The sequence below is a fragment of the Lagenorhynchus albirostris genome, chromosome 18 (genome assembly GCF_949774975.1).
Source record: "Lagenorhynchus albirostris chromosome 18, mLagAlb1.1, whole genome shotgun sequence".
Lineage (NCBI taxonomy): Eukaryota > Metazoa > Chordata > Mammalia > Artiodactyla > Delphinidae > Lagenorhynchus > Lagenorhynchus albirostris.
In genome coordinates, this window is record NC_083112.1 from 69,563,688 (window position 1) to 69,589,423 (window position 25,736).

The window sequence follows — 25,736 nt, forward strand, 5'->3', positions numbered from 1 at the left end:
CTGGAGAAGGCTGGTGGTCTTATATTTTAAAGGACTCTGCCTGGCAAGTAACCAGAAGACAAGGCTATAATTATTTTCTCTAAGAGCAATATTAATTGCTTTTCTCTCCCCCAAGTCAGGCTTACTATTAGAACAATGTTGCATTTTTTTTTTAACTTCTAGAAGCATTTAGTTTCCAGAAGAGAAAATACATAAACCAACATCCAATTTCTCTAGCATAATCAATCTAGGTAAGATTATATAACACATTTTCTTAAGACATTATTCTAAAATAACGAACCATGGAGTCATGTGTGTACCTGAAAGTTATGTTGGAAAGAGGAAAAATTGAGAGTGAGTGTTGAAGCTGAGAAGTATGGTAGAAATGGCAAGTTCAGGGATACTGGGTTTGAATCAGATTTTATGATTTGAGACAAGCCAGTCGGTCTCCATGGGCCTACATGTTGGCTTCCTCATTCTAAACTCATAAGGTTTTGGTAAATAACCTAATGCTAATGAACATGAAGTACCTAGCATAGAGCCTGACATATAATAAGTACTCAATGAGAATTAATTTCCTCCTTTCTTACCCTTGTTTTTACCTTATGAAAGTTTCTGAGTAAACTGATGCAAGCCCTCTATTATTTTCCCATGGTCATCTCAATAGCAAATATTGCCTTAATCACAGAGGATGGTTTCTGGTCAAATTTTCTTATTTTAATCACATGTTAATAATTGTTCCCTGGAAAACAATGAGGGCAAATGATATTTGTGCATATTCAAGGAACGAATGGCATTTAATAAACTTCCAATATATAGCATTTCTTTGCTTATCTCCATATTGAAGTAGACACTTTTTTTTTCCCTATGGGGAACATAATCTACATTTTCAATAAATTATTTCCTAAACCTATTCTGGCATCCAATGTTCCTTTCCCTGATTATGATCACACATTTTACTAGAACGGTGAGCGTATAGAGAAGACAGGGTTAAAGTGATACCTCCTGTGGTATTCCATGATCAGTCTCCTGAGATATGTGAAATTCATAATACTTTAATCAAGTTGACTATTACAGCCCTGACTATGAAAGAATTATATCAGCTGTGACTGCCAGAGAGCACATCTTGGTAGTCAGACTGGCTCTCCAGGCCCTCCTTGAGACCCCCTCCGTATCCTTTTTTTTTGGCCAAGAAATTTAGGCAATATTTAAAATAAAATACATATATTAAGTGATCAAAATATATTAGATTAAAATAATTTCATGTACAACTTAGTCTTTAGAGATACAGAGCATTTCAAAGAATGGCTTTGAGTTCAGCCATTAGGACTGAAAATATATGGCAGTTTGAGGATGCTGTTGCCCATGGTGTGGCTTTGGCAAAAGTTAAGTTGAAATGAAAGTATAAATTTTGACAACTGGGCAACTTATTTCATTCAACATAACAGCACTATGATAATCTCGCTGAATTTCCTAGATTCAAGAATCCTAATTAAATAAAATTATTAATTTAAAAACATACACATTTTTCATATAAAACAGAAATGTTCCTGTCCTGTCCGACCTAGATAATTAAAGTTGTCATATGGATCACAGCCTATTAAATTTTTATAATCGACTCCCAGGCATTTTACCATAGAATGGACTCTAAATGTTGTCTATATCTTATTTGAAAAAGAGGGATTCTATAAGAGTGTTTGTATTAGAAGCAGTTGAGTTTTAGTCATAATTATCTATAGTTGGTTAGTTGCAGCTTAATCAAAAAAAGAATTATGCAATACTTTTATGAGGGTTTATTAATCCTATGTCAAACTTTCGTTATATAGATAGAAACTACATTTGAACCAAGCTTTAAAATCTCATATGAATTAAAGCTTATTATTAATGTCTATGCAAGCCATACACCATAATTTTGCCAGTATTAGAATGAATGAGTCATTTGCAAATCATTTGAAGGATAATTATAATTTCAAGTATATAAAACAGGTTTTTGACCTAGGCTTGAGTCCTCTAATTTATATTCATGTAAATGAGGAAACTTATTATGAATATATGAAAAAGTATGATTTGCAGGAAGAAAAAACTGGATTCATATGCTACTTTTATTATTTACCAGTAGTGTGCCCCTGGACAGTAATTTGATGCTGCCTTCATTATCTGTGTGTTTGTCAGACTTTTGGCAATTACTGTGTGCCAGAAAATCGGATAGGAACCAAAGATATAAAATTAAGATGACACAGTCACGGTCCTAAAGAAGGTAACTGTTTAGTGGGGGGCAGAAAGCCATGTAAAGAGATAATTATGGGTTAGTGAAGTTATAGATACGTACATAGTATAATGGGAGCTTGGAAATGATTTCTCTTCCAGTTGAGGGTCGGAGAGCATTTCAAGCAGAAGAGAAAGCATAAACATTGCAAGTCAAGAAGAGGCGCTCACAACTGTTGGTGGGAACAAAGTCATTTACAGACATTTTGGAAAACACTATGGGCATATCTGTTAAACTTATATATTCATATAACATTTAATTCATCAAATTTACCTTTAGAAATTAACAATAAAATGTTTGCATGTATGTGCAAAGCAATATTCATAGAGAAGTTCACTTATCTGATTCCTTTCCACATTATCCTTTCAAAAATAATTGTTCCAGGAAAAATCCCTCTCATTCAGTGATGAATAATAACTAAGAAATTAGTATGAGACCTGTAAAAAAATAATATAAGAAATACAGAACATAAATAATAAAACTCAGATAATAAATCAACATCTGAAAGATCGAACTGTGAAGCTGATAAAAATTATGAACAACTTTTCATGTTATGAGATGAAAAAGAAAGGATTCTTTTTTTTTTTTTGTGGTACACGGGCCTCTCACTGTTGTGGCCTCTCCCATCGTGGAGCACAGGCTCCGGACGCGCAGGCTCAGCAGCCATGGCTCACGGGCCCAGCCGCTCCGCGGCATGTGGGATCCTCCCGGACCGGGGCATGAACCCGTGTCCCCTGCATCAGCAGGTGGACTCTCAACCACTGCGCCACCAGGGAAGCCCCAAAAGGATTCTTTATAATGGATATATTGCTTCCAGGCAATGAGCTCAAAGAGCTCATTTCTGTTTAAATGATGCAAGTACTCAAGGAGAAAACTATAGGAAAACAGAGAAAAAAATTTTAAGGATTTAATAAATATTTACATAATGTTTATTATGTGACAGTCACTATCTTAAATACTTTACAGTTGTCCTCTGATTTAATCCTTATAATAACTCTATAATGCAAATACCACTATTGTTCACATTTTACAGATAAGAATTCTGGGATATGTAGAGAGATTAAATAAGTTGCTGACGTTCACATAACAAAGCTATGTAGTGGGGATTTGTACACTAGCAGTACAGTGACAGAGTGCATGACTTTTAGTTTTATACTGTGCTGCCTCTAAGAAGGAGAAATGATCTGACAGTATATGGGGGAGTGGGGGAATATAAGAGAAAAAAATCACAGAAATGAATGTATAGAGAAGAAGAATAGATGCTCCCCAGGCCACTGAGGAACAAGGCACACAGGCTTGAGAATATTAACAATGAAATTAGAAATAAGTGTCGTATCAAAGATTAGGGAGAAAATGGTTTATGAAGAAGAAGAAAAAAAAATGACCCAACATAACCATAATTGGCGTATCTATAGAAGAGGAAAAAAACAGGCAACAGAATGATTTTCAAATAGATAATTCAGGATTACTTTGTTAAAATATTTGCACATTAACCTGTAGAAAGGGAAAAACGTGTCCTAGAAGAAAATGCAGATCAGCCGGCAGTAAAGTATGGTGTGGCAGAATTATTGGACTTGCAAGATAAGAAAAGAATCCTGTCAGAGAACCAGGATAAACATAAACAAGCAAACAAAAATCAACTTCAGCATTTTACTGAAGGTGCTAGCAAGTGAAGTAAGAAAAAAAATAGTATAAGAATTTGGAAGAAAAATATTCTCACTATTGTAGGGTCAATAGTTCTGTATAATTTTAAAAATAAAATAAAACACAAAAAGACCCTATTGATTATAAATTTAAAAAATTTCTCTTGAAACTCTTACAAAAAGGAAAATAAACCCAAACTGCAGCCTACCAAGAGTTTAAAAATAATCAAAATACTGGTTATCAGAATTTATTATCAGGAATATAGTATTTGATAAAGGTGGCATTTTAAATCAATGGGAAAGGAATAAACCATTCATTAATGGTGTTGGAAAACCTCTCTAGCAACATGGAAGAATAAATTTGAACTTTTCTTACCTTCTTACACCAAAAATTTCCAAATTTATGCATTAAAATCAAACTTTCAAGAAGAAAGCATGAGGGTATTTGATCGTATGATTTAGAAGTATGAGAAACAATATATGTCATAAAATATTTGCATTATAATGACAGAAAAAAGACTAAATTATTTAACATAAAACCTAATGCTCCTAAAAATGATGGAAATATCCAATAACCAAAAGAAAGACAAAATATATAAGCAGAAAATTTTAAGAAAATGACACAAAAATGATTTTGTTTATAAAATAAAAATGATTTATAAACCAAAGAAAATATGTTGAATCTCATCCATAATTGACACATGTCAACAAAAATATACAATGTTTAATTTTTTTAACATCTTTATTGGAGTATAATTGCTTTACAATAGTGTGTTAGTTTCTGCTTTATAACAAAGTAAATCAGCTATATGTATACATATATCCCCATATCTCTTCCCTCTTGCATCTCCCTCCCATCCTCCCTATCCCACCCCTCTAGGTGGTCACAAAGCACCCAGCTGATCTCTCTGTGCTATGTGGCTGCTTCCCACTAGCTATCTGTTTTACATTTGGTAGTGTATATATGTCCATGCCACTCTCTCATTTGGTCCCAGCTTACCCTTCCCCCTCCCCGTGTCCTCAAGTCCATTCTCTGCATCTGTGTCTTTATTCCTGTCCTGCCCTACTAGGTTCTTCAAAACCTTTTTTTTTTTTAGATTCCATATATATATGTTAGCATACGGTATTTATTTTTCTCTTTCTGACTTACTTCACTCTGTATGACAGACTCTAGGTCTGTCCACCTCACTAAAAATAACTCAATTTCGTTTCTTTTTATGGCTGAATAATATTCCATTGTATATATGTGCCACATCTTCTTTATCCATTCATCTGTCGATGGACAGTTTAGGTTGCTTCCATGTCCTGGCTATTGTAAATAGAGCTGCAGTGAACATTGTGGTACATGACTCTTTTTGAATTATAGTTTTCTCAGGGTATATGCCCAGTAGTGGGATTGCTGGGTTGTATGGTAGTTCTATTTTTAGTTTTTTTTTTTTTTAACATCTTTATTGGGGTATAATTGCTTTACAATGGTGTGTTAGTTTCTGCTTTATAACAAAGTGAATCAGTCATACATAAACATATGTTCCCATATGTCTTCCCTCTTGCGTCTCCCTCCCTCCCACCCTCCCTATATTTTTAGTTTTTTAAGGAACCTCCATACTGTTCTCCATAGTGGCTGTATCAATTTACATTCCCACCAACAGTGCAAGAAGGTTCCCTTTTCTCCACACCCTCTCCAGCATTTATTGTTTGTAGATTTTTTGATAATGGCCTAGGAATCCAAATCAGAAAAGAAGAAGTAAAGCTGTCACTGTTTGCAGATGACATGATACTATACATAGAGGATCCTAAAGATGCAACCAGAAAACTACTAGAGCTAATCGATGAATTTGCTAAAGTAGCAGGATACAAAATTAATGCACAGAAATCTCTCGCATTCCTATACACTAATGATGAAAAATCTGAGAGAGAAATTAAGGAAAGACTCCCATTTACGATTGCAACAAAAAGAATAAAATACCTAGGAATAAACCTACCTAAGGAGACAAAAGACCTGTATGCAGAAAACTATAAGACACTGATGAAAGAAATTAAAGATGATGCAATGTAATTTTTGGTGCTCAGATTGACACAGTTTACTTGATAATATTCTATGGTGTGTGTTGGCAAGTGTATCCTCACACATTGTTGGTGGGAGTGTATTTAGTATAGTTTTGGAAACAAATCTGTCTACATCTATTAAAATTTTAATGATATGCCTACCCTTTCATCCATAAACTCTGCTTATAATAATTTATCCCACAGATCTATTCACACTTCTGCTTAAAGATGCATGTTTAAGGAAGAATCATTATGACAACATTGTTTGTAGTGGTAAATGACCAAAACTAGTTAAGTGCAAATCAATGAGGGATGGCTACATGTTGTGGTGTATACAGTGGAATATTATGCATCTGTTAGAAAGAGTTAATTAGGTCTCCATGGGCTGGGATGTTGATATAAATAGGTGTTGGGAGACAATTCTCCATGGTCTCTTGTGTTACTGTACTTTTTGTCAACACAGGTACTGATCGCTTTCATTCAAGAATATCTTCTTATGGATGCTTGTACATAGAGCCTTGGAAGATAGACCTGGTGTCTCCCTCTGGAGCAAAGGGAAGTTTGTTTATAGCCTAGTGTAATAAGAGAGTGTATCCTTCTGTGGCAGGTTCAGGCATGCTTACTCCCCAATATAAGGGTCAGGATCCCTATCTGGGAAGTTTCTCTCCCACAGTGCAACCCACCACACGTGCAGGAATCCCCTGCTTCTCCTGTGTTGTTTTGTGGGAACTGGGGTTTAGGTAACTGACTCAAATTGAGATTTCAATTACTGCTACTGATATGAGTAATAAAGTCCTTTGACTCTGACCCAAGAGTCTCATGTCTTCTTCCAGAATCCATGACACAGTGTCAGGCTAATTTGTTAGTTTCAAATAGAGGAAAATCAAATCTCAGCCCCCCTTCGCAGTTCTTGACAGAATCTCTCCAAGATGTATTTTAGGTAGAAAAAATAAAATGAAGGGTAAGAACAAAGTACATCACGAATTTTAAGAAAACTGATAAATGAGTGTATGTGGCAGATTTACCTTTCCATTATTTAACTTGGCTTGAATATTTGGATAAGCAAAGGAAATATTGCTTTTAATTCCTTTTAAAATTTTCTCTGACATTCCTCATGAGCTTTCCTCCTAGTTTCCAACTGCTCACTGAATGCCAATGGAAAAAAAAAAAAAAAGAAAACAATTAAACATGACTTAGTTCAAGCCTGCTTAAAACTTAGTGTGATTCAGTAATGTAATGATGATCTTAGGTGTAATTAACTCTCTTCAGAATAACTATTCCAGTATTTTTTATTCCTCTTATTTTCCTTATAATGTGTAAGATGCACTGGGGAATATGATTTTACTGATGCTGTGTGTTCCGGCATGATGGAAGAGGGCAAGGAGGTGGAGAAGGACGAGGGGGAGGGTGGGAGAAAGAGGGGAAGATGCCAAAGGATTGAGAAGCAGCTAATAAGATAAGGACTTAAAAAAAGAAATAAGATAAGGACTTAAATGTTAATTGAATTAAGGAATAAAAAGCATATTAATTTTTCTTCGTTAGAAAAATGTTAGTAGAATGGTGGGTTTGAAATCGAATTGTAGATAAAAGGTGAGACTGGGAGTGAAAAACTACCTATTTGGAGCTTTGAATAAGGAAGGGAGAATTGACTTGGAATAGAGACTAGAAATAGGGACGTGGGTATAGTAGAGGGAGTGTTGATTACATTTTGTAAAGACCAGGAGACGCTTGTTGAATTTCATGGTATAAGAGGAAGGTGCTAACAATGAAGCTGAGGTTGAACTAGAGGAGAGAGAGGAAGCAGGGCCCCCAGAGAACCAGATGGCAAAGAAATCAAGGCTCCTTGAAAGGAATGGACCTCCACACAGCCTCTGGGGCTGGAGAAGAGGCAGAGTGGATGAGGGTCACGTAAGAGGAAGAAAGAACAGGAAGTTAGGGGATTTCATTCTTGTTCAGCGTTGTGGGTACCCAAGCTGAGTGGGCGACTTGAGAGCTTAGTTAGAAATTTGGAGGAATCATTTAAAGACATTAACCAAGAATTTCCTTTTCTATAAGTGAGGATGGTAATACTGGTTTTCTATTTTTTCATGCCATTTTGATAACCAAATAAGATAATATGAATTAAAGTGATTTGCAACTGAGAAGTTTAATATATATTTGTTATTTTAGGCATTCTGTTATAGTTTGGTAAAGCTATTTTCCAGGGTAAATATCTGTATACCAATGTAAAAAAGGAAGACAAGATACATTATCTAGAATGATTAAAATGGGATATTTTAAAATTGAATGGTAGGTTAGACTTTTCTATTATGAAAACTATAACCTTTCAGAATGGGGAATGACATAGCTCATGAGTCAAGAATAGGGAGGGGGTCCTGGAAGTCGGTAAGTTTTGAATTGTTTATATTTTCTTTCTTTTTTAAAAAAAATATTTATTTATTTATTTTGGCTGCGCCAGATCTTTAGTTGTGCCATGTGGGATCTAGTTCCCTGACCAGGGATCGAACCTGGGCCTCCTACATTGGGAGCATGGAGTCTTAACTGCTGGGCCACCAGGGAAGTCCCTTGAACTGTTTATGTTTTCATGTGAAGATATTCCTCCTGTTTGGAGCAAAGGCTACCTTTGTTGTTATTTTCTTTTCCAGTTCTCCAAATACCTTGACTTTAAATGGTTTCAAAACAAATGAGTGCACTGGCTATTACAGCAACCTTTCCTTTCCTTCTGATACCCTGAACACACTCCTCAGTAAAGTTTGCCCCTCCTCTTCCAATATATACGATTTCTAAAAGAGCTACTTGTCGAAGGAACTGTGTCTAGTTTCTTTTTTCTTCCCGAAATGAGGTAGGGCTATCAGAACAGTGCGACAGAGTATTATATCCTAAAAAACATTGCTTGCCCTCTGGCTTTATTTCCAATTTAATTTTTCTGTCTACTGATCTAGATTTAAAATTTTTTAAAAGGGAACCAAAAGTGACACCTCGTTTAAAAATATTTTACCTTGTCCACAAGTTCCTTTTTTCAATTTTCTAAATGACTTCATGAGCTCCTAAAAAGTTTTAAAAATGAATAATAATGAACTGAATTCAGTCTCCATGCCAACTACTGATATATATTTTTTCTGGTGACTGATCTTTTTATTGTAGAAAACATCATGATTTAAAGTCCTTTTACCTGCTTACAAGAGAGTGGTTTCATTTTTTTTCCAGTCAAGTGAACCAAACTGTCAGCAACTTTTATTCACTATCCACTTTATAATAGCTTAGATCAGAGGGACCCTAGATAGTTACTGAATTAACAGAAGTCCTTGCAGTTAGAGGATTTACATTAAAGTTGACTGAACATGTAAATGTTTGTTAATTTTTGAACTGAGAAGGAAATTAAAAAGTAGTTACCAGCTGCTCCTGTTTAGTTGGATGAGGAGAAAATAACCAAAGAATTGCTTGATCATAACATCTGAAGACCATAAGGTGATCATAATCTTTGATTTTGCCATTGCACAGACTTCTTTAAGGAGCAATAAAAGAGTTCTTTTTAAAAAATAGGGTTTTTAAAAGGTAGATATTATTAAAAGTCCAGGCTTTTTGTAAAGTCCACTTCTGGGCATATTTTGGAAGCTCTGTAGAGGGGAGGCTTTCCACAGCCCACTGGAATTTAATAATGCAACAGGGCTAACAGGAGAGGTGCGGTATTCTTTTCAGACAAAGAAAGTGGTTTTATTTTCTAGAAAACAGGGTTTGGGGAATGGAGGAATCCTAAGCAGAATGATTAGAAAGATAAGCCGTAGAGAATCATTTTGCCCATTTCCCAGTGATTCCATAAGCAGTGTGTTTCATTATATGGGGGTTTCTGTTGAATTCTTTTCCTATTGACTTTTGACACAAGGTGACAAAGAGAAATATATACTTTTGTTTAGAGATTTTTGCCTTCTAATGTCACCTTTAGGACGGTCCTGGGTGTACTAGGTACCATTCAGATTTAGTCATTTCTGCCAAGGTGCAGGTAAATGTCAGCCTTTACTTATGGAGTCATCTATTAAGCATGTGGGTTAAAATGTGCTGACTATGCCAGTGGGTGGCAATTACTTCCTCAGACCTTCAGCTCAGAAATGTAAAATGATACACCTTCATTTTTCTATAATTCTTTAAAACCATACCTTGAGCTTCTGTATTAGTTTGTTAGGGCTGCGGTAACAAAGTACCACAGACTGGATGGTTTACATGACAGACATATTTTGTTTCCCAGTTCTGGGGCCTAGAACTCCAAGATCAAGTTGTCGGCAGGGTTGGTCCCTCCTGACGGTTATGAGGGAGAACCTTTCCCATGACTCTCCCGAGCTTCTGGTGTTTTGTCCGCAATCAGTGGTGTTTTCTGGCTAGTAGAAACATCACCCTGATCTCTGTCTTCATCCTCACATGGTGTTCTCTGTGTGCAGATGTACCCTTTTTATAAGGACACTAGTCACAATAGATTAAGGACCCATCCTACTCCAGTATGACCTCATCTTAACTCATTACATCTGCGGTGACCTTACATTCTGAAGTATAAGGGTTAGGGCTTCAACATCTAAAATTGGTGGGGACACAGTTCAACTCATAACAGCTCCCATTCCACCTACGATACAAATGGTTTTTGGTTTGATTCTGGGTGTACCTGTAGTTGCTGCAGGACAGTGGTGGCCTGTGTCAGGAACTTGCACCTTCACAGCCATTTCTCTTCTATTGAAACTGTTCTAAGATGGTCCAGAGTCAAGTTACATCTCCTGGAATGGGCACAACCCTATCTCTCTGTGTCCTGTACTCGACCCCCCCTGGAGGGGGCAGGGGACAGTGCCTTCTCCTGGAGACCCAGACAGTGCATAGCTCTTCCCTGCACCTTGCTTCCTGGCTTAGCCTGTACCCTTCTGAATAATAGGGTCCTCCCATTCAGATTGGCAGCTACATTCTACCAGCTCTTCACAGACCCTCAGGTTGTAAAGATTAACCCTACTGTCTCTTCCATGCAGTGTTTTATGAATATGAGTCAGGGTGGTGACATCTCCTGAGTGCTGCTGGAGTCCTAAAACAACACTCCTTTTAACATCATCCCTTGTAGGAGTATTGCTTCTAACGGAGGTGTTTTTTTCTTTTTAAAATTTTTGGGTAAAATATGATCATAAAGTATAAAAAATAATTAAAAAGATCAATATTGTGTCTCCACCACCTAGCTTAAGAAATAGAATCTTTCTTATACATTTGCAAATCCATTGCTTAAATCATTTATCTCCAAACTCCTGATCACACTTCAAAAAATTGAATTTACCTATATTTGTGTATTCATTTATAATTTATCTAGAGATGAGCACCGCATTTTGGAAGCCACGAGCTTGTGTCAGGACCTTTGTTCTGAAGCTGAAAAAGAAAGATTAGGGTGGCCCTATCCACCAATCAACATGACTACTGTCCTCATAAGTAGAGAAGAAGAGACACAGGCACAGGGGGGAGAGGGCCATGTGATGGCAGAGGCAGAGGTTGCAGGGATGCAGCTGCAAGCCAAGGGACTCCAAGGACTGCCAGCCCCACCAGAAACTAGGAAGAGATGAGGAAGTCTTGTACACAGAATCTCGAAGTCCATGACCCAGCTGACACTTTTTTTTCCCCATTGAAATGCATTTTATTTTAAATATAGCAGTGTGTACATGTCAGTCCCAAGCCAACACCTTGATTTGGGACTTCCAGCCTCCAGAATAATGAGGACAGTAAGTTTCTATTGTTGGGAGTCACCCAGTTTGTGGTACTTCGTCACAAACCTAGGAAACTAATGAAAAGCCTAAGTATTTGCCCAAGCTTACCCAGCTAGCAAGTTCTGGACGTGGGACTTGAACCTAGGCAGTCTGTCACAGGAGGGCATTACACAGCCCTCTGGAGGACACAGGGCATCCCCATGTTGGCTGTGAGCCGTAAGGGCATAAACAGAGTTTGCTCTGCAGACAACCAGCACAGCTTGAGATGAAGAAGGCTAACGTAACCAGATGGAGCATATTATTAATATTTGTCAGACATACACAAAGTTCTTTTTTAAAAAAACATATTATTTTTATTGATATAGTATTTTTTATAAATTTATTTATTTTCATTTTATTATTTTTTGGCTGCGTTGGGTCTTCGTTGCTGCGCGCGGGCTTTTTCTAGCTGCGGTGAGCGGGGGCTACTCCTCTTTGCGGTGCACAGGCTTCTCTTGTCGCGGAGCACGGGCTCTAGAGCGCACGGGCCTCAGTGGATGCGGCACGTGGGCTCAGTAGTTGTGGCGCATGGGCTTAGTTGCTCCCCGCCATGTGGGATCTTCCCGGACCAGGGCTCGAGCCCGTGTCCCCTGCATTGGCAGGCGGACTCTCAACCACTGCGCCACCAGGGAAGCCCAGCACATGCACAGAGTTCTGAAAAAAAAATCTCGACATTGAGAGGGATGCTGATAAATACCATCCAATCATCCAGTGCTCTTGGTAACCACATTAAAAGACAAAGTTTAGAGTCTTGCTAAGTCCCATATATAAATATACATACACACATATATGTGTATTAATAAACACATACATACATATACACAGACATACATATACACATATCTCCATTGACCAGATTCCTTGACATACATATTTATCTATAATGAGGAGGAGGTGATGGTGAACAGGGAGTTTCATTTTGTTCTTAGTAAAACTGAGGAGATTTCAGTCACTTCTGATCTCCTAGTCTGGTTACAATATTCTGAGATTCTTAGATTCCAGTTCGATTAAGTTCATTTCCATCAGCTAAGAAATACTGTTGATGGATATTGTGTCTAAGGCTTGAGTGGCTTCTGTCATTTGGTGTATTTGAGATGAAGAGACACCCTTGAATAAAATACCCCAAGACAGGACAAAAGACCAAGACAGAAACCAAAGGAAGCGAGGGCTCCTTTTATTTTTCTTTCACAGAAGAAAATGAAGGAATCTCTGTAAAGATTTCTGATGAATAAACTTGTAGAACTGGGAGCTGGAGGAATAGAGGACTGAAAGATTCCATCATCTGGTCCAATTGTCTTTCCTCTCTCTCTTTTCCTTCTCAGGACATCTGAGAAATACAGCACATGCTCTAATTATGGGGCAGAGTAGGGAACACGAGCTTCTCGAGAAATGTGGATGAAACGGCAGAGAAGACAGTTCTAATCATTCCCCCTTAAAGACAGATACTCTGCAACCCTCGAGAAATACTGAGTTTATGTACATGTTTAACTTACCAGACCAAAAAAAAAAATTGAGTCTGAAAAGTTCGAGGATTAACTCACCTGTTGAAGGTCACAAGTCCAACTAGGGCAGAATCTGTATGAACACCTAGGTTTCCTGAATTTCCAAGCTAGTGCTTGTGTCTGAGTGTGTTTGTATAATTCTTGCCTGAATATGATATTATAGGTTTGACTTTATGAAATTTGCCACCTAAGATTCAGCTAAAACATTGTGTCTTGATTTGCTATAATTTATATTTTATGTTTTATAATTGTCTCAGGTTACCAGAATTCTAATGTTAAATCCCCCAATTGTAGCAGTATTCAACCCAAACCCACTTTAAAAATCAACATATCAGGATAATCTGTGGTATTTTAATGGGTACTTTGAATAACAGACAGGATTTTGTTTCATGATTGTTTTCAGTAGCAAACAAGATTTGGTAACAATATCCACCACTACCACCCTGATTTAATATGTTGAACGCCCCATTTGAAGGAACTACTTCGGTTTGTTGTAAGAAAAAGAAAATGATTGAGGCTATAGTATGGAATTTTCAAGATGAAAGGAATCTTTGGGTTATTCAGCCATTTTCTTAATTTTGCAGATCAGCACCCTGAGGTCTAGAGAAATTAGATAACTAGATTCCTGAATTCTTCTATCTGCCATCTTTAGCATTATTTAATTTTAAATAGTGAAATCTGATAATTTTACTGTTAGAATTCTTTCAACGTGTATTGAGTAATCCAGTTCTGAGCATGTGAGTTACAAAAGGAAACAGTGTCATCAAGCCTCTAATCCATAGATTTTACTGGTACCACTTTTCCTAGAGCAAGCGGGTGTTCTCACGTTTACTACGTTGCAACTAAATGGATAATGTTGGCTGTAACAGGAAAAACACAGCTTTTCAGCTAATAAACTGTGTGACCTTGAGCGAGCTAATTACCCTTTGCTCCTCCTATTTGTAAAACAGGGAAACAAAAATCTGTCTCGCTGGCTTCTTATGGCAAAGACTAGCCTGTATAAAGTACTTATCACTCTACCTGCAAACCAGTAATTGTTAGTTTTCCTTTCCTCTCTTCTTTTCCATTTTCCTGATCAAGGTTACGTGGTGGATTAGCATCCAGGCAGGACTAGAGCCCAGATCTTTCCATTTCTGGGGCAAAACTCTCTTCTACACAGAATTCTTCCATCATTCACATAGTAATGTTCTCAGAAATGGGAAACAGAAATATCTAAGAAGTCAGTTTGTAATTAGCCTGAGAAGCAAAATAGGGACTTGTACCTCTGTCTTGAAAACGGTCAAGTTTCTATTGCAAACCATGAAGTAATTGTAACGTTAGCTAAGGGATCCTTGTCTTAGAATTTTAGATGTGGCATTTTTCTTTAGTTTCTTATACCTAGAGAGGCTGGGAGATCTATAGTGGCTCAGAAAGAACAGGACAAAAATTGAGTGTGTCTTTTATTAAATGAACTTGTTTGAATCCACTGGACAATAAGACAATGCAGGTCTTGGGAGTTTACTTATTTGACCAAACCAAATAGATTTGCAGGGCCAACTGAGTGCTCAAATTAAAATATCTATTTCAGGATTACCATGTGGCTCTAGCAGTGGAATACCTAGCTTATCTGACATCCAGAGAGAATCACTTTTTAACATCCTCCTCCTCTAGATAATAAGATTGTTGTCAGTAGTAATCATGGAATAATAATTAATCATCACGATTTGTTTCCAGCTTTATTAAGATACAGTTGACATACAGCGCTGTGTAAGCTTAAGGTGTACAGCATAATAATGTACATATATTCCAGAATAATAACCACAATAACTTTAGTTAACCTCTGTCATCTCATATAGATACAAAAAAAAGAAGAAAAAGTTTTTTTCTCCTTGTGATGAGAACTATTAGGGTTTACTCTCTTAATGTTGGAATATGCTATACAGTATATTTGTATGTATATTAACTATAGTCATTGTGTTGTACATGACATACCTAGTACTTATTTATTGTATAACTGCAAGTTTGTACCTTTTGACCACCTTCATCCAGTTCCCCTCCTATTCCCGCCTCTGTGTTAACTACAAATCTGATCTCTTTTTCTATGAGTTTGGTTTTTATGCTTGTTTGGTTGGTTGGTTGGCTATTTTTAGATACCATATATAAGTGAAATTATACAGTATTTGTCTTTCTGCATCTGACTTATTTCACTTAGCATAATGCCCTCAAGTTTCATTCATGTGTCCCAAGTGGCAGGATTTCCTTCTTTCTTATGGCTGAATAGTATTCCATTATATATATATACTATATATATATATAATATATATACACATATATATTATATATATATATACACTATAGCTTCTTTATCCATTTATCCTATACCTATGCCTACCTATGTCTACATGTATCTATTATCTATCTATCTATCTACCTTTTTAAGACTTCAAAAAGACTTGAAGCCAAAAACATATAGCTAATCCAATAGGCATGTTAATTTTGGCAGTTTATTTGCATCCATAGTATCAGTAGACTTGGAGGAGAGTTAAGTGCCGTCCCCTTCAGCTTTTTTTTGTTTATTCGTTTGGCAAAGAAAGGTGCTATTACTTTTCATTGGTATATGCAAATGGCTAATTGATTTTTAAAAGTTCTTCAATACTGGTAAAGTATTTCCAATTGGAAACAGTTTGTTTTCATTTTTAAAAAAAGCATCAACTTCTCTTCCACCGTACACTAGTGTATCTTATCATCACTCCGAGTGGAATAGATGAGTGTCTGCATTACCCAGGTAAAAGGGATCACGGAGTAGTGGTGGCAGTGCTGCAGTTGCATTGTTTGTTTAAGAGTCACAAACCCCATTCTATTCTGTCTCTGTTGGAATGCCCTTCCTTGCTCAGTGGTGGTCAAGGCTTTAGCTCACCTCGGAAGCACTGGAGCCAGCCGACCAGGCCTCCATATTCTTACCCAAAAAGGAGACTAAACTACTGGACTTTACCCTCCACCGTGACTTGTCTTCCCTTTCCGGCGACTGGCGGCACTACTCACAGCCCTGGGAGCAATGCGAATAGCCTTTGGCTTTTTCATCCTTATTGCTTTGTGGGGGGTGGTTCTGGCATTTCTCTCACATTCTTGTTTTGTGTGTTTGTTTTCTCTTGACTCCTTGAGAACATATTTGAAGGGCAACAGATTTATTCTCAAGGATGTTGGATGGTTCGGTTTAAGACGGTATTTTGTAGTTGTGGAAACAGAGTTATCTGGAGAAGAGCCAGAAGTGGAGTGGTCTAGACAGCCGGGAACGGTGGATGTTCTGCTGGTTAGGACTTCATATTGCCCTGGGCAAGGGCCACCCTTCGAACTGGACAATAGGAGGGGTTCTGCTCTGGTCCTCCTCTGCCATCCTTTCCCAAGGCGGAGTGGGGTGGGATGCCCGAGAGGCCAAGGGGACATCGCCACCTGGAGCCCTGGGCCCTGCCACCTCTGCTCCCCTAGGCTGAGGTGCCTGGGACCCAGGACCTTCTACCCTGAAGGTCCCCAAATCTCTTCCAGAGCCTGCTGTGGCTTTCCCCCCAGTCAGTGGCAGTGCAGATGTCCTGAGGCTGGGCTGGTGGTCAGGGAGCAGCCACCGCAGGTAGAGGGCAGGGGAGGGGCTGGCAGAGCTGTGGAAGCACATGTGGACCTGGGCCGGGCTGTCTGTGGGAATTCTCAGGCCCTCCCTGTGTAGGATAGAAACGGGGATGAGGGGGCTTGCTGCCAGCTCTAGCCCATTTATTTGCATATCTAAGAGAGAAAAATGATCCCATCTCGTCCATGACTATACAGCAGGAAAGAGGCTAATCAGGGCTTACTGTCTGCAGCTGTAGAGGTTTAAATTGTGTGCCCCTAAAAGATGGGTGAAATCCCACCACCAGGCGCTTGTCAATGTGACATTTGGGAAGAGAGTCTTTGAAGGTGTAATTAAGATGAGCCTCTACAGGAGTAGGATGGGCACCAATGACTGGTGCACTCGTAAGGAGAAAGATGTGAAGACACAGACACACAGAGAAAAAAGCCACGTGAAGACAGAAGCAGAGCCTGGAAAGCTTTCACAGCTAACGAGCACCAAAATCACAGGCAACCATCCGTAGGTAGGAGAGAGGCATGGAAGAATTTCTTGCTCAGATGCTCCAGGAGGAATGGATCTGCAGACACCTTGATTTCAGGTTTTGGGGCTTCAGAGCTGGGAGAGAGAAAATTTCTGTTGTTTTAAGCCATTCAGTTTATGGTACGTTGGATGGTAGCCGTAGCAAACTAATACACAGTGGATAAATTATTTTGCAAAACGAGATGTTTGCCGAAGCCATGTTATTGACACTGTAATGGAGATTACCTTGCTTGGATAATACAGCAACCTCATTCCCTGAGGTTGGCCAAAGCTCTTATTAACCTTGGATAAAGAGTAGAAATAGAAGATTATTTTCTTTCTAAAAAAAAATTACACATTTATCTCCAAGTAAGGTTGTACAGGCTATTACTTGGTAATTCTTGACGGTAAAAAAAAAAATCGGTTCTCATTTACTTTCCTAAATGGAGGAAAGTGAATCAAGAAGGCCCTACTGGGCATGAAGATTAGAAAGAACATAAAGGCAGAGGACCCTGTCCTACATTGTCTGTCATCTTTGCCTCCAATCAGATGCTACAGGAAAAGCTGAAAACACACTACCTGACACAGTGTGTGCCCAAGATATTAGTATAAGTTGTAAGGAAAAAGGGCCCCCTAATCAAAAAAATTGTATATGCCACATAAAGTTAAATGGCTTTTTCATGAAAGGACCTCTGACGGGCTTCAGTGTGCTGATATATATCATGGCACGCTAAGAGAAGAATATAGCATGTCTCTTTCCATGTTTATTTTATCATAGAACCTTTTATGGAAGAAGTTTCTGAAACTGGACCTCCATGGACTAACTTTGGGTTGTAAGCACCTAAAATATTGCTTCTACTGATGCTTCATTAGGTCAGTGTGGGATGAATGAGTCTTTTCCTATCATCTGTGTACATTTTCCTTATTTTTCCAAATCTCCCTCCATTTCAAAAATCTGTAACCTTTGACCCACAAACCATTACCCACCTCTGTCATATACACCTTAGTTTGGAGTTTAAGATGTTCTATCCAATATAGAAGAAGCGCTGAGTATTCTTTTATTCTAGATACTTCATTTTCTTCTAAAGCATTTTTATTTTCTTTGCAGTTGATACGGAGCTTTTTTATTGGGATGAACCATGACTGACATTTAACTTATAGAAGTGGCTACTTCATGTGGTTTAACCTAATACACTAATATTATTAAAGAATCGTTACAGTTACTGAGATACTTAATTCACCAAAAGAGGCTTAGCCACCTCAAGAATTTGGCTTAATCCTTTTATAAATAGACTGGATGGTTGGCAGGAGAGATCACTTTTGCTTGTAAATGATACCAAGTTGGCTGAGATTGACAATATCATGTAGGACCAGACAGGAATGCAAGATGATACAATCAATTTGACAGAATAATGTGCACTTGATAAAATGAATTGCAATTAGGGTACAGGCAAGATTTTGTTTGTAAAATAGAATAATTAATTCGAAAAATGCAACAGGAATAGAAACACTTACATGGACTGGGCCCCATGCAGGGGAGTTTTAAAGTCATAGCCAATCACAGATCCAGGCTCTGCCAGGCATGCCCAAATGGCAGGCCTCTGAGCCATTCATTCTGACCGGCCATCTGGATTTCATCATGTGGATTTTGGCTGCCACCTCGAATGATTGTTGGCCCGAGATCAATAATTCCATTCCACTGTGGCTATGAATTTCAGCCATTAAGACGTAGTACTGTTACCTTGAATAATACAAGAATTTTCTCTCTGTAACCCATTCAAACTCTACTCACCTTCCAAGGCCCAGTTAAAAGTCAAGGAAGTGTAGAAAATCTTTCCCCTCTTATTTCTATAGGTTGTAGACTACCTCCCTCAACTTAATATAAGGTCCAACAAACATTTCTGGCTGAAGATAACACAATTCTCTTTGCATATTAGCCTCAACTTTTCAGTTTGTAAGGTCCTTGAAGGCAAAGACCAAGGCTTGTATGTGTTTTGTACTTCTTTCTAATATGTAGTCAATAAAACATTAGCAGGATTCTTCAAGCAGGACTTAATAAAATTAATAACCACAACAATAAAAACAGCAAAATGTTGATTTGAGAGCATGGAAGGTTGAGAAATTTTTGTGGCAGTAGATGAATATGGCTCTTATCCTTTTGACTCTTGAACCAGATTACCCCATCAAGAAACAAAATACATACTTATTTTTCATGTCAATCTTATCCCAAGGTGGTATTTAATATATCTATACAATTTTATTACATATAAAATTCAAATAAATATCAGGCCAATGTTTAGTTTAGTGGAATTTCATGTGTTATAAAATGCAGTTAAATGGAAATTGTTTTTACGGGGCTTTTGTGTCTTAAATATGCCAGTGCTAGGTGGACTTCTTTAAGTGCTAAATTTTCTGAGCATGCGGTTTTTCAGACCTTTGGTTTATTATCTATCCTAATGTCTCTATGAGTTAAGTGAATGTTTTTAGAATGATATATCGAAGTTGATTATGAAAATAAAATCCACATACTTCATTATATGGTATATAAATAGGATTACCCCTCAGTCACTGTCGTTTACCTGTGTTTGAATTGATTATAGCTCGGTCCAGAACCAACATCACTCTTAAGATCCTTAGTTACAGTAATGGTTTCCTTTGGAAAAGAATTTGAGTCTAACGGGATGTTGTTAAATTCTCAGGCCACGGTACGTGTGACTGTGGAAAGTGCAGATGTGATGGAGGATGGTCTGGGGACGCTTGCCAGTACCCAAAGACCTGTGACCTGACAAAGAAACAGAGCAACCAAATGTGCAAGAATTCTCAAGATATCATCTGCTCTAATGCAGGTAAGAATTCCATGCCCTTGAGAATTCTTAAATGAAATAATTTTAATGGTAATATGTAGGCGTTGAGAAATGTTGAACCTCTGAGTGGGACTGCTTTGAGCATGTTTTTTTGAAGTGAAATTCAGATAAATCAATTGGGAAAAATGTCCTCTTGCTGAGACTGGCAAGTCTGATGCTCTCCAGCTGTTCCAAATGCCTTCTTCAAGTAGGATAGTCACTGGAAGCAACACCCTGACAACATTTTAGGTAAATTGTGAGCCATGATTTTGAATGCTGGATTAATCCTTTTAAAAAGGATTTGTATAAACTTACTTAATTATCTTCTGTTACGGATCAAGGGTGCTTTGAATTTATACCTTGGCATCAAAAAGAAACAAACTCTTCAAATCTAATGGGGGTTTCCAATGCCCTGGATGTGAAAACCATTGCAGAATATAGTGATAGCAAGATTTTTGTTTGACTAAAATATTTGTATATCTGGTAGACATCATTTAAAAATATTTCTTAGAAATTTACAGAGGAGCTGTTAAAATTAATTACCAAAATCATATAAAACACAACAACTGTGGTTTTGGTTTCAATGGTGTTCAGCCAGTGTTACTATAATTAAATACTCTTTTAACAGTTGGGCACGTAGAACCTCAAAGTCAGTTTTTTCTCAGCCCTGGTTGAACTTGAGAATGCTCCTGTCCTACACTGGAGGCTCTGATTTAGTTGCTTTGGGGTCTGATATGGACTATAGTGGTTTTTTTTAAAAGTTCTCTGGGTAGTTCTTACATAGATCCAGGGGTGTGAGCCTCTTGCTCTGCATGCTGAAGGCCAGGGTTTGACTACATAAATGAGTATCTTCCCCCCTGAAGCTCCCATTGTTGGTAGAGTCCTTCTGCATTCAGAGCTGGGAGCTTTCCACAGTCTTTGATTGACAGGAGTTGCTCTGTGTAGATTCAGTGCAGTAGGGTGTTTTGCTAATAGCAATCAGGTCTACTGCCAAGGCAAGCTGTGAGTGGAGCAGCTGGGGACCGTGACGAAAGTGCTAATGGTCAGGTTACTTTCTCTGTTCACTGATACTCTCCTGGCTTCTCTCCAGCGCTTCCTTTTTTCTTTTCGTCTCAGTAGAATTTCTCTACTTCCGGTTCATGACACCCTCTAACACACACACACACACACACACACACACACACACACACTCACCATATAGCCGCTTTTGTTTTGAAAACTTCATGCTTTCCAAACTTCTTTCAGTAATAAGACTTGAAATCAATTTCAGTTTTGTTTCTTTGTACTCTATTTTCAGATTGATGGATGGATTAATTGATTGATTGATTGGTTTTCAAATCCAGGATTTTTTTTCTTTTTAATAACACATTATAACCACATAGGGGTTAGTTTAGGAATCCAAAGATGTTTCAGTGTTAAGGAATCTAAATGCATGATTCACCACATCAACACATCTTAAAGGAGAACATTTACAGAATTGTTTCAATAGATGATGAAACACATTGGATAAGATATAGAATACGTTTCTAAGATATCTCTACCTCTATTTTTTTAACATGGACACAATACTTTTATGTAATCTTACTGTCCATATTCCAATTATGTCAATTGACCCAACAATGCCCTTTACATCATTGCGACCACCTCTGTATAGGATCCAGTCTAGGGGCAGTGTTACGTCTGGCTGTCATATCTCTTCGACATCCTTTAATGTGTCTTTAGACAGTTTCCAGAGGCAGCACAATCTTTTTTTCTGTCTCTTACTCTCTTCTCAGTTTCTAAGCCTTTCAGGTTTACTTTGGGGATCTTGCTGTCACAAAGCTTTCTTTTAATGCCTACTTCTACCAGCCCTAGTTCAGGACCACTGCCCCCAAACTGCATTAGTGTCTGAGCTCTCTATACTAAATTTTCCCCCTCATATCGCAGTGTGATTTGCAGGAAGCAGCTTGGAACAGAAGGGGAAGAGGAGGTGTATGGAATGGGCAGAAGACTGAAGGGCAGGGGGAGATGGAGATGGAGCTGGGGACTAAAGGAGTTCCAGAAGTTGACTCCGTAGGGGCGCAGAATGGCAAGGCACAGTCTGCAGAGCAAAGCAAGGCTCCAGCACCATTGCATCAGGAGTATATGCTGGTGTTCAAGACAGGGAGTCATCCTGGAAAGAGGCAGCTATATTAGGCAGAATGAAAAGTCAGAGCTAAAATAATCTAGCATAAAACAGAAGACCAATCCTAGAGACTGAGTTAACTGGCAACCAAGAAAGAGATGCAGGATGACACAGCATGAGCACGCGAGTCTGGCACTTTTGCCTGGGCTTCCATATGCCGTATCTTGGAGCCTCAGTTGTGAATTCTACTTGATGAGTAAGACAGGAAGTCTCTGAACTGTTGTAAACTTCCTGCATCACCCAGGAACAGTTCAGATGTGTGGATTGGAGTGAGCCAGCCTGTGGGGGACGTCAGTGAGAAGTTGTAGAATTCAGAGGCAGAGGCTGTTCCTTCCCATCTTTCCTGAAAACAATGACTGCATACGTAGCCCTAACTATGTTGCACCTCTCTCCCTACCCATGAAGGGCTCCTGGTCTTCCAACAGATAAATTCTAAAATTCTTGACCAATATTCTTGATCCTATACTGTCTGCCTTTAGCCTACCCTTTTTTCCAAACTAAAGCCAGACTCTTCTCTGTTAAATCCTCCATCCCTATTCCTTAGCCCAGGCTCTTTCTTCAACATCACAAGTTTTTTCTCCATCTCCACTTGTTGAAATTCTATCTATACATCAAGTGCCAACTCAAGAACTTACTCCCCTACTGTGCCTTTCCTCCTTCACAGAGCCAGACTGAGGTTTATACTATCTTTATAGCATTTGTCACAAATCTGTTGCAAATGCCTTTGCGTCATCTGGTTTCATATAGATATATGTATATGTAAAAATTATCAATCACCTTGCTCTTTCTTCTTGGTCTATGATTTACTTAGTTTTAATTTTATCCATCTTATTATCTTCTATAGCACTTATGACTTCACCAATAATATAATAAAGCAATGAGAAAATTTAATGAATGGATACGTGGATGGTTGAAAGACAGCATAAATAAATGTGAAAATGAAAAAGATGGATGATAATTAGAGAACAAAATGAGATGACGCAATACCATGAATTGTAGCGTTAGATTGGAAATGACCTTTTATAAATTAAAATAGTTTATAAAACAAAGTTTATAAAAGTTTATAAACTATTTTATAAACTTCGTTTATAAAAAGAAGTTTAATGGAAGTAAAATTCACACAAGTATTCTCAAGGAAGAAAAATAACAAGCTCAAATTCTGCAGAATCACCATTTATATGTGACTGTGAGAGAAAGAACACTTACAGAGAATAGCAAATCACAAGTGACCTGTGTAACAGAATCATGCAGAGAGTATGGAACCAGGAAGTAGTGGGATCCATAAATATAAAATGTGTCTGGAGAAAATATTTGGGAATATGGCTGATACACTCGATGTCTTAATGGGAGATGACAAAGAACCCAACATTTTCTGAAAGTCTACAGTGTGCTAGACACAGTAGCATTTTTAGATAGGTGACTGGGTGATCTATTTATCACTTGATCCACCCAGCAGCTTTGTGAAGAAGAGCAGATAAGGAATTTGAGAGTTAGAGATAAAAGTAATGACCTCAGTTAAAGGTAAAAGTAATGACCTCAGATATGTATAGCTAGTGGGGATTAAGACCTGGATATGCCTGCAAATCTACCTCAGTCCTAAATCTGTGCTCTTCCTGGTACACCACATACAGAATTGCCAGTATCCAGTAGCTCATTTCAAATATCCATATTTCAAATATCCATAGTATCATCTTTGGTTCCTTCCCATCCTTTACCTCTCAGACCCAGTCACCGAGTCATCTTTTCTTTCTCCTGAAAATATCACCACGTGTGTTTGCTTTTTTCTAAACTCACAGCCATGACCTGGGTCAGCCTCTATTTTCTTTCCTGCAGACTAATGAACTAACATTCCCTCATATCCACTTGGCCTCATTTCATTTCATTCTCCATATGACAACCAGGGTAACAGGGTGGGAATGAATACCTGATCACATGACTCCCTTGTTGAAAATATTTCAATGGCTTCTCATTTTTCTGCTTGATTCAAGTTGGAAATCTTTAATGTGACCTCTTAGACTTCCGTAAACTGCATCTTTAGTTGCCTTTTTCCTTTCATGACATTTTCCACTTTATTTTCTGCTATACGCCAGCTGTCTTTTTCTTTTTTCCCTTATTCCCTCTTTTACCTCAGAGCTTTTGCTGTTGTTTCTTGCTGGAAGTGGGCTTTTTCACCTTCTCAATTCTCTTAGCTATTATTTTTACTTTGCTTTCAGTTCTCAGTTTAAGAGCCATTCCCCAGGGACTCTATCTTTGCCTACCAGGTCTCAGTTAAATCCCCTTATTATGTGTTTCTGCAGCAGTTTGCACTTCTCCCCTGATTTTATCACATTGTTTTTTACTCATATAAAACTTTAAGAGGAGGATTATGGCTGAATCCATCTCCTGTTGCATTTCCAGAGTCTAGGATGATACTGGTGAATGGCAAAGTCTCAATTACTCTATGGTGACTGCTGTGATGATCGATTAAAAATTTAAAAATAGGCATTAAAAAGGAAGCTCCTCAAATGGACATTCTACTTCTCAATATCCTTTGAATGCTGTTTTATTGTCAGTGAAATCACTCTTGGGGTTGTAGTCAAATCCTCAAACTTGGCTGGGTATGTTGTGTGTGGTAGACTAGATGACTCCAGTGCCTCTGTATCACCCTGAGCTGCCCTGAGGTTTTGGTGAGGTCCCAGGACTCTATGCATAAGAAAACCCACTCTGGTCCCATAGTCATAATGACATGGCTATCAGTTTAACACTGTGGGTATGAAATTATTAGGGACACCTAAGGTTTTCATTTATGCATTTGATAATGAATTCTACAAATATTCATTATATAAATAATACGTTCAAATATTGTGCAAAGCGTTGAATAAATAACTGGTGAGGAAGATAAGCAAGTTACTTCTCTCACAAAGCTTAGAATTTTCTGCTTTAGTTCACCTAAGACCCAGGTGTAATTAGAAGATACTCATTCATGCATTGATTAGATGGACATGTATAAAGTAGCTCTGCTCTTGGGAAGGTCAGATTCATGAAACTATTAGAGGTCAATCATAATAGCTGTGTACTATAAAACATAACTGCTGGGCTACAATAATCTCAAAGAATGTCATTATCTCATCATACCCACAGTAAAACCTAATTGGAATATTAAATTGATTTAAATTGGCTTTATCTATGAAAGAGATAGGTTCAAATTCATTAATTATAATTTATATGCACTTAAATAATTTTTGCTCTGTTTTAATGGTTTAGGTACATGTCACTGTGGCAGGTGTAAATGTGATAATTCAGATGGAAATGGACTCGTTTATGGTAAATTTTGTGAGTGTGATGATAGAGAATGCATAGATGATGAAACAGAAGAAATATGTGGAGGTATGTATATTAACTTTGCAGAAATTAATAAAAGTACTTGATTTTTTCACCTATTTCATTGCACTTTTATTT

General features: G+C 37.9%; 1 protein-coding gene across 5 annotated transcripts in view; it reads left to right on the plus strand.

Annotated features, from left to right (window-relative positions):
• Positions 1–25,736, plus strand: part of ITGBL1 (integrin subunit beta like 1) — a 312,879-nt gene that overhangs the window by 79,878 nt on the left and 207,265 nt on the right. For all 5 annotated transcript variants that reach the window (XM_060129219.1, XM_060129216.1, XM_060129218.1 and 2 more), the window contains exons 3-4: positions 19,991–20,137; positions 25,542–25,664. In XM_060129219.1, the coding sequence (XP_059985202.1) occupies positions 19,991–20,137; positions 25,542–25,664 (270 nt within the window). The remainder of the gene's footprint in view (positions 1–19,990; positions 20,138–25,541; positions 25,665–25,736) is intronic.